This window comes from Carcharodon carcharias, chromosome 12 (assembly GCF_017639515.1).
Source record: "Carcharodon carcharias isolate sCarCar2 chromosome 12, sCarCar2.pri, whole genome shotgun sequence".
Lineage (NCBI taxonomy): Eukaryota > Metazoa > Chordata > Chondrichthyes > Lamniformes > Lamnidae > Carcharodon > Carcharodon carcharias.
This window is the reverse complement of record NC_054478.1, coordinates 57,997,872-58,010,335: the sequence shown is the minus strand read 5'-3', so window position 1 is coordinate 58,010,335 and position 12,464 is coordinate 57,997,872. Positions and strand designations below refer to the sequence as shown.

At 41.6% G+C, this 12,464-nt stretch overlaps 1 protein-coding gene across 1 annotated transcript in view; it reads right to left on the bottom strand.

Annotated features, from left to right (window-relative positions):
- The window catches only part of lrp2a (low density lipoprotein receptor-related protein 2a), a 387,109-nt gene that overhangs the window by 75,435 nt on the left and 299,210 nt on the right, over positions 1 to 12,464 (bottom strand). Inside the window, exons 57-60 of the mRNA XM_041200238.1 lie at positions 6,914 to 7,088; positions 5,033 to 5,233; positions 2,752 to 2,993; positions 758 to 886 (exon numbers count right to left, since the gene is read on the bottom strand). Coding sequence (XP_041056172.1) covers positions 758 to 886; positions 2,752 to 2,993; positions 5,033 to 5,233; positions 6,914 to 7,088 — 747 coding nt within the window. The remainder of the gene's footprint in view (positions 1 to 757; positions 887 to 2,751; positions 2,994 to 5,032; positions 5,234 to 6,913; positions 7,089 to 12,464) is intronic.

Below are 12,464 nucleotides of genomic sequence, written 5' to 3'. Positions count from 1 at the left end.
ATCTGCTTCTATCACTGCTTGTTTGTCGCTACAACCACACCAACCCCCTCCACCTCTCTGTCTCTCTATCTCTCCGCCCCCCACACACACACCTTAAACCAGCTTATATTTCAGCTCTTTCCTGGACTCGAACTCAAGTTCTGTCGAAGGGTCATGAGGACTCGAAACGTCAACTCTTTTCTTCTCCGCCGATGCTGCCGGACCTGCTGAGTTTTTCCAGGTAATTCTGTTTTTGTTTTGGATTTCCAGCATCCGCAGTTTTTTTGTTTTTGGTCTCCCCACAATCCTGGATACCTTTTGGCATGGTTTACATGGTGAGTGCCCAGCACTGACAGCTAAGTAGTGAAGCTCATCCCACAAAGTCTGCCAGTGGCAGCAGATGATGATATAGACATGTGCTATTCTGGTATGAGTGCTGGATTATAGGTTCAAGGGTTTCCAGGGCAATTTCAAACATGATGTAGGCTCCACTGCAGAACTGAGGGAATGCTGCAAATGCCAACTCTCAGGTGATAAACTGAGACCTTATTTGCACATTCCCCATTTGGAAATAAAAGTCAGCAGTCCTCCAATTTTTCTTCCAAACCAAAACCAGCAAAAACAGATTAAATGGTCTCCTATCTCACTGATGATTGCCAAATGTCATTGGTACAAGATTGCCTTCACCTTCATCCAACAGTCATTGAACTCCAAAAGTAATTCATTGAAGGGCTTTGATGTAATATGTTACAAATGTACCCCATTTTTCCTTACATACCACAATGCTGCTCATCACTGTTGTCCCGGCAGTCATCATGGCCATCGCACACAGCCCACTTAGGAATACAGTTGTAGTTTGTTTGACAGGAAAACTCAGTGTGATTATTGCAGGAGTGGTCAATCCCATCTGAGAGAAGAAAGTATCAGTATGAGAAGAGACATGTTATTAAAACTCACTGATCACATGCTACCACATTGTGAATGCTCACAACGTGAATTTTAACTCACTCCCCCCGATTGGAATGGGAAGGTAGTGCCCCAAAAATCACCAATTCACTGATACCCTCCTGTTACTGCTCTATTTCTGCTTACCGCTATTTTCAGGAGTTTTTGTATGGTCAGCCCTGGTTTCTGCCTACTGCCAGCGGACGCTGAATTCCAATATTATTCAGGCCCTGCTAATAAAAACTAGTCCGTAATTTTAAGATACAAATGGGTGGAGCCTGCACTGCATTTGTACCCATTGGTACCAGACATCGAGCAACCTAACCAGATGTTCTTCAAGGGAATGTTAGAAGCCTCTTTAAGACTTGGTAAGTTTCTGTTTTTATTTAAAAGCTTTCTGTGGGCCAAAGAAGGACACTGATGGCAGTTCACCTACACCTGCCCCCTAAACCCCCCCTTGCAATTAACCTCCCCCTTTCTACTCTGCCTCCTTCTGCCTCCCTAGACAAAGCTCCTGGCTCAACTTTGTGGGCGATTTGCTGCATTTTGCAACCACCACAATCAAATGTAAATGAGGCCCAGCCCTCAAAATGGATATCAGATGGGGAATGCCACTAATCTGTCTGGGGTTAAAATTGGTCCTATGCTGTGATCATAAACCAGTCACTCACACATTTTATAGTTATAAATGCTAACAAGATAACCTTCTCATTGGGCAAGATACAAAAGCTATAAATGTTCTAAATATTGTATGTGACGGACTTTTCAGGCCGACAGGCATATTGGGCTGAATTTTCGGGCTTCACTGAGCATGGGGATGGGACCTGAAAATACTGGCATCAGCCACGTGCCAATTTCCCAATACTATTCCCGGTGCTGGTCATTTTAGAGGTAGGTTTGGGGCTGGCAAGGTTACATGCCCCCTGAGGCAGGCAGCTGATTAGGCTCATTAAGACCCTCAAATATAAGGCAGCCTACTGGAAATTTCCAGTTGGCCTCCAGTTTCCTAAAATGACAGGAGGAGCTGTTTAACTACTTGGAGTCGGGCACCAAGCACTCAGCCCCCGGGGGCAGGCTGGAAGGTGGGCAGCACTCCAGATGGGCCTACAGCACAGCCTTGCCTGCTTGGGTGTAGGTGCAGCCTTTGATTGGTCCTCCAGCTTTCAATGCCCTTCTGGCACCTTTAATTGAAAAGGGAACCCGTCTTCATGTCAACTGAGTATATGCCTTATTGAAAATCCCAAAGAATGATTGTTACCAACTCCGCCCAGGGCAGATTCAGAACCGGGAAACAATCCCAACTCTTGTTTTCCACCTCTGTAGGAAAAATTGAGCCCATTTTTTATATAACACTGTTGCTGGTAGTTATATTACTGTTGAACAGACTGCATATTCTTGTTTGTAGGAACAAAAGCCCACTCCTTTCTGATAAATGTCAGCCCACTTGCAATTACACCATACCCCTACATCCTTTTCTTCTAGAAACAGTGCGGTTCTTTTAAAATATAGATCTAATTGCTTGTTATACTGTTAACTTCAATTCCATTTCACAATTCTACTAAACTTTGGGTCAAAATGTTCCACTATAATCCAGCAGAAAGTTTTGTTCTCCCCAATTAATTCCTCTCAAAGGCTGCAAAAGGCCAACATTAACAATTAGTCTGGGGAAATTTGCTAATCACAGCCAACTGCCAAAGAATCATGATTACAAATATAAGGTCAACAAAAGGGAATAAATTGGAGGTAAAGTTACAGGTAACATACTTATTTTAAAAACGTAACTGTTCAAACCTGATTTCAGGAACACTTTTCTTCAAAAATACTCACGGCATTCATCAAAGGGCTCATCAGAGTAATCTCCACAATCATTATCTACATCACATTTCCAGGATTGTGGGATGCAGTGGCCATTATTACATTTAAACTGGCCTGGTTGACAGGTTCTAGAAGCACAGTGAGCAGGATCTTCATCAGAATTATCTGTGCAGTCGTTATCCCCATCGCATTGCCAGGCTTCAGGAATACAGCGTTTGTTGGTACATTGCCACTGGTAGCTCTCACACTGATGTCTGACTATAGAAAAATATTAAGTATGAATTGGGTTTGTGGATACAGTTTTCTTTCAATTTGTTAATGTATTTGATACTAGACTTTTACTCAGGGCAGGAATTGGAGACGTGGATGCTGAGGCAGGTAGTGATCCTGCCAACCCTCCAAAACAGAAAGCCCAGGAGATTTTAACTCCAGGGTCTCATTTCTATGTTTGGATGCTGACTAGCAGGGGGGAATCAAAATTGGTAGGTCAAGTTCCTTCTGGAGTTCCACAGAAATGGTTCCCAGCAAAGTAACAACAGATTGAGAAGGGTCAACGAGTCCTCAATGGTTGGGGTAGGGTGGTGGGAAGCCTGAGGATGGGGAGCCCCGAGGTACTTTTGTGGGGCCAGGACAAGCAAAAGGACATTCTGTAGGGAAATATGGAGAGGCCCAATGACAGTTAATTCACTGGTAAGAATCCAAGGGGGCAGGGATGGGTGGAGTGAATGGGGAAGGAAGGAGAAAGTTGATGAATTTAGCCCCCAGTAATTGTGCTGTGTGGGACAATCAGTGAGAGGGGACAGTGTGGCATTTGGGATTGCTTCTCATGATTAGGCAGTGACTGTTCCTCAATGGGCCCATTGGGGATTCCAGGAGACTAGCTGTCAGCTTATCAAGGGGTTTCAACCCTGGATCTGTGACAGGAGAATGGGAAGGCAGAGTGATGGATTGGGTGATAGGGAGTTGGGGAAAAGTATCCAAGGAGAGAGAAATGAAAACTAGCGACAGGAAGAAGCAAAGCCTTGAGAGAAAGACTCAAGAAGGGTCAGGGAAAAAAAGAGACAATTAATTAATTTGGATCCAGACTAACACTAAAATGTGCACAAAATTGGCACAGAAGGAATTTAGGTTGCATAAACATGCCTGTGATTTGACAGAACTTCTTGCTCATAAACATAGGGCAGAGAAGAGACAATATAAGAAAGTCCAAAATTAAAGTCTGAGATCCTGTGGCGTGATGAGGTTGACTTGCAGATAGAGTGGAGTGAAATCAGCATGGAGCATCGAAGTACCAATATTCAGATTTGAAGTTTCATCGAGAGTGAAGGAGTCTAAAAGAATATCAGAGTATCAAAAGTGGCAGAGTATCAGTGGGTGCACTGCTGCATGTTCACCGGTGAAAATTAGAAAGCGGAGTGGAGAGCCAGCTGTGAGCTGACAAAGATTGTTCCAGGAATTCAATAGAAGTGAGTAGTGGCCTCAGTAACAGCATGCACACCAATAGATCCAATTGATCAATCCATGATCAACCTTCCTGCCCCACTACCTATTGAGGCCCTTAATCGGCCAATTAATGACTACTTAAGGGCCTCATCCTGCTACCGCTGGTATTAACTCAGCTGCATCGGGGCCTGTCGCCATGTGGCATGCACGACAGCTACAGCCGTGTGGCCAACTCATCACCTCCGGGCTGGGGAGTGTCCACTGATCAAAGGCATTCAGTGCTTGATTGAGGGACTAGACATCGGAAAGGAGGGGGCCACTGAGAGCCAATCACTGCCCTTGCTGGTGCTCCCTTTACATCCCTCTCCCCATGACCCCCCAACCTGCAAAACCAGACTCCCCCACCCCCAATTACTTACCTGTAGCCTGCAGCCAGGACTGTGGCACTCCTGAGCACAACAGCTGTCGGCCTCTGATTGGGCAGCAGCTGATGGGGGCGAGACTTCCATCCCCGGGCTTTTGATTGCAGGGGGAGGCCTGCCACTGGCCTCACCATTGTCTGAATGGTTTATGGTTCAGCGGGCCTCTCGCTAGCCCTCCAGCTGGCAAGCGGCACCCCCAACACCTCAACAAGATTCCGCCCTTAGCTTGGGCTAAAATACATCAACTAAAAGGGGTAGAGGATTTTAAGCAGTGGAGGAGAGGAAAGTGAAGTGGAAGGGGCAAAATAAAGCAACAGATGGTTACAGATAGAGCTAAAAAGGACAGGAGCACATTAAAAGTTGTCAGCCGAGAAACCATGCTGACACTTTGACATTATTTACTATATTGAATTAACAATAAGAAATACTTACTGCAAAGCACAATGTCCTCATCAGATCCATCTGCACAATCCTGATAACCATTACACAAGAAGCTGGAGGTGGTGCAGTTACCATCATTGCACTGATACTGTCCAATTCTACAGTAGCGGATTGGGCAGGTGGTAGGTTCATCTGATCCATCCCTGCAATCTCTTTGCTCATCACATTTCCACCAGATTGGAATACATCTATGACAGCCAAAACAATAAAACAGTGTATATATATGCATGATACATGTAAGTGTGCTGTGATGAAAAATACTACTAGAATGTCAATAATTGCAATATAGCTTCAAAGAATAAGAATGCTGAAAAGTAAGAGCAATGCATGAGGAGAGGTTTTATAAATCCCTGCTTGTGGTCCAGAGCATGTTACATCTGTGTGCATAAAATAAAATGAATGAACAGAAAATTCTGCCGAAGTCACTGACCTCCCCATCCGATTTCCAAATGCATTCCTGGTATACCAAGTTTCTACAGTACACATCTGTTCTGTTGGAGTTACAAGCTTTGATATGATTTGTAAACTAATTGAAAACAAATAAGTTGTTAACATCATTTTTTACTTTCTCAAAAAAAAGATCCAATGGGGTTGCTAAAAATATATCTACATACTGCAGGAGTGTTGGAGTATTTTACTGAATAAAATATATAATGGTATGATGCAGAAGAGGAATCTGCAGTGAACAGATTCTGGGATTACAATCTCATCAAATTATTATCCATGAATGTCTTCATATCACATAGAACAAGAACCAAAAAAGGAGAGTTTGTCTTTAAGGAGAGTTTGTCTTTATTGCCATTCACTCTCAAAACATCCCCTTTATCTTTGATCTGTCTTGTCATACTGTTTGTGATATAAACTCAGTAAAGACCAGTAACCTGTTTTTAAAAAAAGAATAAATCTGAAATCCCAGTTATTTACTGAAAGAGTGAATCCAGAAGATTCGACAATTTAAAACAAGAGAATTTTTACTATACAAGAGTCAAACAAGGCAAACACTAATACTATCTTGGGCAACCCTCTGCACTCTAAAACCGAGAATCAACAAAAGTTAAACATTAATGAACAGACAGCTTGCAGCTGATTATAAGTTACACGTTGCACAACTAAGTCAGGTCTTAAGAATTGGCTTGGCAGTTCATACAGTATATATGTCATCAATCACAGCCACAAAGTCCTTTAGAATGCAGTCTTGCTCACAAAGAATTTCAGATCCTGTCCTAAAATTTAACTTAATCCACAGCCAACAACAGTGCACAACCAACCCAAGTTACATAGGCACAGTCTTCACCAAAAATAACATGTCTGCAGAACCTCCTCAACTCTGCTTACAATGGCCTGGATGGCATTAATACCCCAAAGTTATCTTCAAGTAAGAAAAATAATTGCAGCAACTATATCTTTGTTTATTCTCAGCTTTTAGATCTAGCCTCTATCTTCTTCAGCCTGCCTATACTGCACTACTGGACTCATCATCTACTGAGCTCTGATGGTTCTGTCTCATTTTATATTATTTCATCCAGAAGTTTTGGTTTCCAATCTCAGTTTCGGTCTTAGTTCACTTAGAAACTGGAAGGGCCAGTTTCCTTTCTCAGCTTCCCTTTTCAATTAGGATTTGTCTAAAAAAAATGCAAACTTTGAAACTATGGATTCCATCATATTTGAAATAATCAGCTTTCCTTGCTCGACACAGTAATTGTAACCATAGTTACCCTTATATTAAAATAGAATCATAATGAAATAGAATGTGAAAAAGGTAACAGTTGTAAATCTGAAACAAGCAGAAAATATTGTTAACATAACTGAAATTAAATAAGAACTTAAGATGCAAAGACTCAAGATAAATGCAGTATCAACTATTGTACCTTTCATTGTCTAGACACCTGTACTGTGTACTTGTGCACATGGGGATACAATGAGTGATGCTGCCAGACTGCTTCATGAAGTTATCTGGGCATTCACATGTGTAGCCTTGACCACCTTCTGCTATCAGGCACAGATGGGAGCAGCCACCATTATTTGTATCACAGGGATTGTTTGCTGGAAAGAGGAAAGGCATAAAAGCAACAGTTAGCACTGGAATTTATTTCAACACATGAACAAGGAAGCAGGGGATAAACTTTAGATAGAACTGCGGTGTAAGACTGCATAATGAATCCAGAGTAAATATGAATAGCTTCCATGCTCCAAGTCTTGAGCATATTCCAAATGCAGTTTTTTTTTTTAAAAAATGTTCAGATTATCTAGCGATAAACACTTCAGAAAGAATTGTATTGGTTGTAAACATTTTGAGATGTCCGTTGAGATGTCTGTCATGAAAAGCTCTATCTAAATGCAAATTTTTTTTATTGTTTGGATTCATCTATTTCTTATGTTTGCCGTGGATTCTCACTGTGCTTGATCATGCAACAAGAAGAGGAGAATGGGCTAAAACGTGACTCGTGATTGGGGGTAATATATTAGCATGGATTGAGCATTGGTTAATGGACAGAAAACAGAGGGTGAAATCTTGTGACCTTCCCCCAGCAAGTTTGATGACAGGGGACATTTAATCAGGTGGGAGGGTGGCAGGTGGTGACTAATTAAGTCCATGGGGGTGTGAAGAAATAAATGTGAATTAATTTGGAATTAATACAGGAATATTAGATTAAAAGTTACTTTGGGTAATCTCACAGTAAAGCATATTTTAATAGGGGTCAAAGCTAGCTTGCAAAAACAGCAAGATTAACTCCCTTCACAATGATGTGAAGTTGCTGATAAGAACTATACATCCAAAATGCAACAAATTGGGGATTCTTGCTATGAAACTAGCATGTAAGCTATAATACTGGCTCCGATAAGTAAAACCACAAAACAGATAAAAGAAAATGCTTGGCCCCAAGTTTTATTATCTTGCTGGCCAAAGTACCTTGATTAGGAAACAGTGACCCACATGACTGTCACATAAAATCCAGTTTTCAGGAAAAGATTCAAGTAACATTTCCTAGAAATTGAAAGAGCACCTCATTGTAACAGGTGGTCCTTTCACCAAATATAGGATACTAATTAGGATGGTCTATTATTGATCAAATATACATCTTCCATGTAACCATTGATTATACAACCCAAAATTCATCATAAATATCTCAACTCAAACTCAAACCTTCAGGTTTGTTAGATTCTCATAGGTTGACCTCAGACTTGTTCTGAACCTAGCAAATCTTGCATACTCAGTGATCAAGATTACTTTTATGTTTGATGGATATCCTTGCTTTCTCTTCATGATCTTAGATCTTTAACAAGCAAAAGTTTTAATTTTTGGATTCTCTTAATGAAATAAGAGCTTCGGAATTTGTTTACCTTTGTGATTTATACACTATGTATAATCAAGAGATTGCATCCTTTGTTATTATAATAAACTTGTGTGTATACTTAATACTCAAATTGTCTCACCTAGTCTTCTGTATCAAACATTTAGTGAACCCAACTCCTATTCTCTTGTTGATAGGGGAATATTTACTGAGGAGTTTTACCTGAACCTTTATAATGTTCAGGAAAATTGCAATCTAGCTAAAATATAATTGAAATTTAGACTATTGGGCAGAATAAAACTCTTGACTGGTTTTCTTCCTTTGGGTGGGGGGCAAGTTGCATTCAGTGGGCCCAATTACACATCCTTGAGATTAGGTCCCTCCGGCTGAAGTTGAGGGGAATTAATTGAAGGATATGCCTAATCTCAATAGCTCTACGGTATTAGGATATTAAACATCACAGGGGGAAGGCCTGTGATGGCTGACTGTCCCAATCCCAAATGAGGCCTTTAAGTGGACAATTAATGCCCACTTAAGAGCCTTATCCCATTGCCTCTGGCATTAGCCCAGCGGCAAGCAGGGGTCTTGGCATGCACACAGCATGCATAACAAGCAGATCCAGAGCCTGAATTTTTAGCTCAGTGGGTGGACAAGATCGGCAAGCCCAGAATCAGCCAGGAAATGGACTGCCGACTGTGATCAGCCCCTGACTGCAATTTCACGCTGGCTGGCCAATTCCAGCGCCAGCCACCATCTCCCCAGTGGGCAAGACTTACACCCCACCACCCTCCCCGGTGTCCTGATCCTAGGGAAAGCTCTACTGCTGGCCTGTCAATTGGCACATACTACCAGCAGGTCATCCTGGAAACAGGAGGTGCGGGGTCTCGCCAGTTCTCTAGCCAGCGGCCAAGGCCCCCACCACCAGCACAAAATTTCACCCAAAGGGGAATAAATGGGTCAATTCCACTTTGGCAGACTGTAATTAGTGGGGTAGCGCAAGGTTGCTGCTTGGGCCTCAGGTATTTACAATCTATATCAATGACAAGGGAATCGATTGTAATATATCCAAGTGTGTTGATGATGCATAGGTAGGAATGTAGGCTAAGAGGAGGAAGTTGCAAAAGGATTTAAAAAATAAGAGGGCAATAATGTGGCGGATAAAATATACGGACTAATGTGAAGTTACACTTCATTAAGGGATTGAAGTATGAGTAAAATAGTCTTACTGTAATTCTATAGAGACTTGGTGAGACCACACTTGGAGTGTATAATCTTGGTCTCCCTACCTAAGAGGACATACTTGGTTTAGAGGGAGTGTAATAGAGGTTAATTCCTGGGATGAGGAGGCTGTCCTATGTGGAAAGATTGAGTAGACTAATCCTACTTCCCAGAGCTTAGACGAGCGAGAGGTGATCCCAATGAAATATATATAGTCCTTAAGGGGTTTGACATATAGATGCTGGTGGGGAAGTCTGAAACAAGGGGGCAGAGTCTCAGAATAAGTCTCAGAATAGCAATACCCCACTAATTACAATTTGCTAATGTGAAAATGACCTGTTTGTTCCTCTATGGGTGGAGTTTTTTGAACAGCATTTTGGGCTGAGACAAGAAGAAATTTCTTAAATTATTGTGAACCTTTGAAAATCTCTACTGTCTAAATCCTTTTGCAACTTCTTTGTGTCCTCCTCATAGCCTACATTCCTATCTAACTTTGCATCATCAGCAAACTTGGATATATTATAGTCGATTCCCTTGTGCATACATAAGAACATGCGAAATATGCTAAATAGGAACGGAAATTGACAATTAGGCCATTCGAGCCTGCTCCACCATTCAATAACATCATGGCTGATCTGGTTGTATTATTAATTCCACGTTCCCATCTACTCCTGATACCCTTTGATCCTCTTGCCCAACAAGTATCTATCTACCTCCATCTTAAAGATATTCAATGACCCCTAATTTTAAAACACTGCCCCATAGTTCTGGACTCACCCACAAGAGCAAACATCATTTCTGCACCCACTTTGTCAATACCATTTAGGATTTTATATACTTCAATCTAATCACCCCTCACTCTTCTAAACTCCAGTGGAAACAAGCCCAGTCTGTCTAACCTTTCCTCACAAGGCAGCCCACTCATTCCAGATATCAATCTAATAAATTTCCTCTGAACCACCTCTAATATATTAACATCCTTCGTTAAATAAGGAGACCAAAGCTGCGCACAGTATACAAGGTGCAGTCTCACCAATGCCCTGCACAATTGAAGCAAAACATCCTTACTTTTATGTTCAATTCCTCTCATAATGGATATCATTCCACTAGCCTTCTTAATTACTTGCTGTACTGCATCCTAACTTTTTGTGACTCATGCACAAGAACACCTAGATCCCTTTGCACCTCAGAATTCTGCAGTTGTTCTCCATTTAAGTTAAACTCTTCTTTTTCATTCTTCTTGCCAAAGCGAACAACTTCATATTTTCCCACATTGTACTCCATCTGTCAGATTTTTGCCACTCACTCAACCTGTTGTCTGCAATCTCCTTATATCCTCTCCACAATTTACTTTCCTATCTATCTTTGTCATCTGTAAATTTACTTACCATACCTTTGCTGCCCTCACCTAAGTCCGTGATCTAATTTGTAAAAAGTTGAGGCCCCAGCAGAGACCCCTGTGGGACTCTGCTCGTTACACCCTGCCAATCAGAAAATGACCCATTTAAGCATACTCCCTGTTTTCTCCCAGCAAGCCAATCTTCTATCCATGCTGATATGTTACCCCCCACCCCCATCATGAGTTTTTATTTTCCACAATAACTTTTGATGTGGCACCTTATTGAATGTCTTCTGGAAATCCAAGTACAGTACATCTACAGACTCCCCTTTATTCACAGCGCAAGTTACTCCTTCAAAGAACTCCAATAAATTGGTTAAATATGATTTCTCTTTCACAATTTGTTAAACATTTCCCTTTCACTTGTCTAAGTCATTGATATAGATTGAGGCACAAGTATCGACCTTGCGGTATCTCATTAATTAGAATCTACCAACGTAAAAATGACCTGTTTATTCCTCTTTGGGTGAAATCTTTTGGTCAGCATTTTGGACTGAGAGGAGAAGAAATTTCTTAAAGGATTGCGAACCTTTGGAAATCTCTACTACAGAGATCCGTGAGTGTTCAGAGGCCAACAGATTTTTGGATACTAAGGGAATCAAGGGGTTTGGGATATTGAAGGAAGGTGTAGCTGAGGTAGAAGATCAGCCCTGATATTCAGTGATGAACCAGGCTCGGGAGCTGAATGACCTACACCTGTATGTTCTTTTGACTGAGCAGTTTTTACAAAGAAATAATGCAATTTTACAGAGGAAGAAGCACTTCAATGTGTATCTCTAAGGATCATCAGATATACAATTGAATTGAAATTGGCATTTATATTAATAAACCAACAACATTTGCAGTGCCCGCCAGTATAGGTCATGAACAGTGAAACAAATATTTCAGCCAAGTCATTTCATTCACCTGGGGTGGGCAGGGAAACAGATCCTTTTTTCAGGTATCTCTTTTCACTGCAGTTCATCATTTTATTATGAGCTATGTAAGTTCAGTTCGGCCAAGGAAGATGTGTTCAAAGCGTGGCCAAACTGATTGAGTGTCAATTTGTAAATCGTTCCAACATACACCAGTGGCAGGCAGCCAGAGTGGGAGAGTTTCCTGGTCAGCCATGTGATTGAAAGATAATTGAAGTCTCTAATATTCATACCTCTGGGCTACAACATACATGTAAAAGTGCATGTTGCCAGAGCAACTTGGAATCCTTGGGGAGGTTAGTTGGCTTACTTGGCTGGATGGCTAGTGTAGATCAGATTAGCGCAAACAGCAAGGGCTTCTATCCCCATTCCGGCTGGGGTGGATTCTGGACCTACCTCCTTACCCTACCCGTGGTGGAAGTCTCAATACTATGGTTTGGATCTACCTTTGGGCAGAAAGCTAAAGAAGTAGTTCAGTTTAGGATAGTTTCCTAACTTCACATACACAGCCCCAGCATGTGTGGGCGAAATAGAAAATATTGGGAACAGCATCACCACAAGATCTTATTAACACGCTTCCTGAGTAGCTAAATAG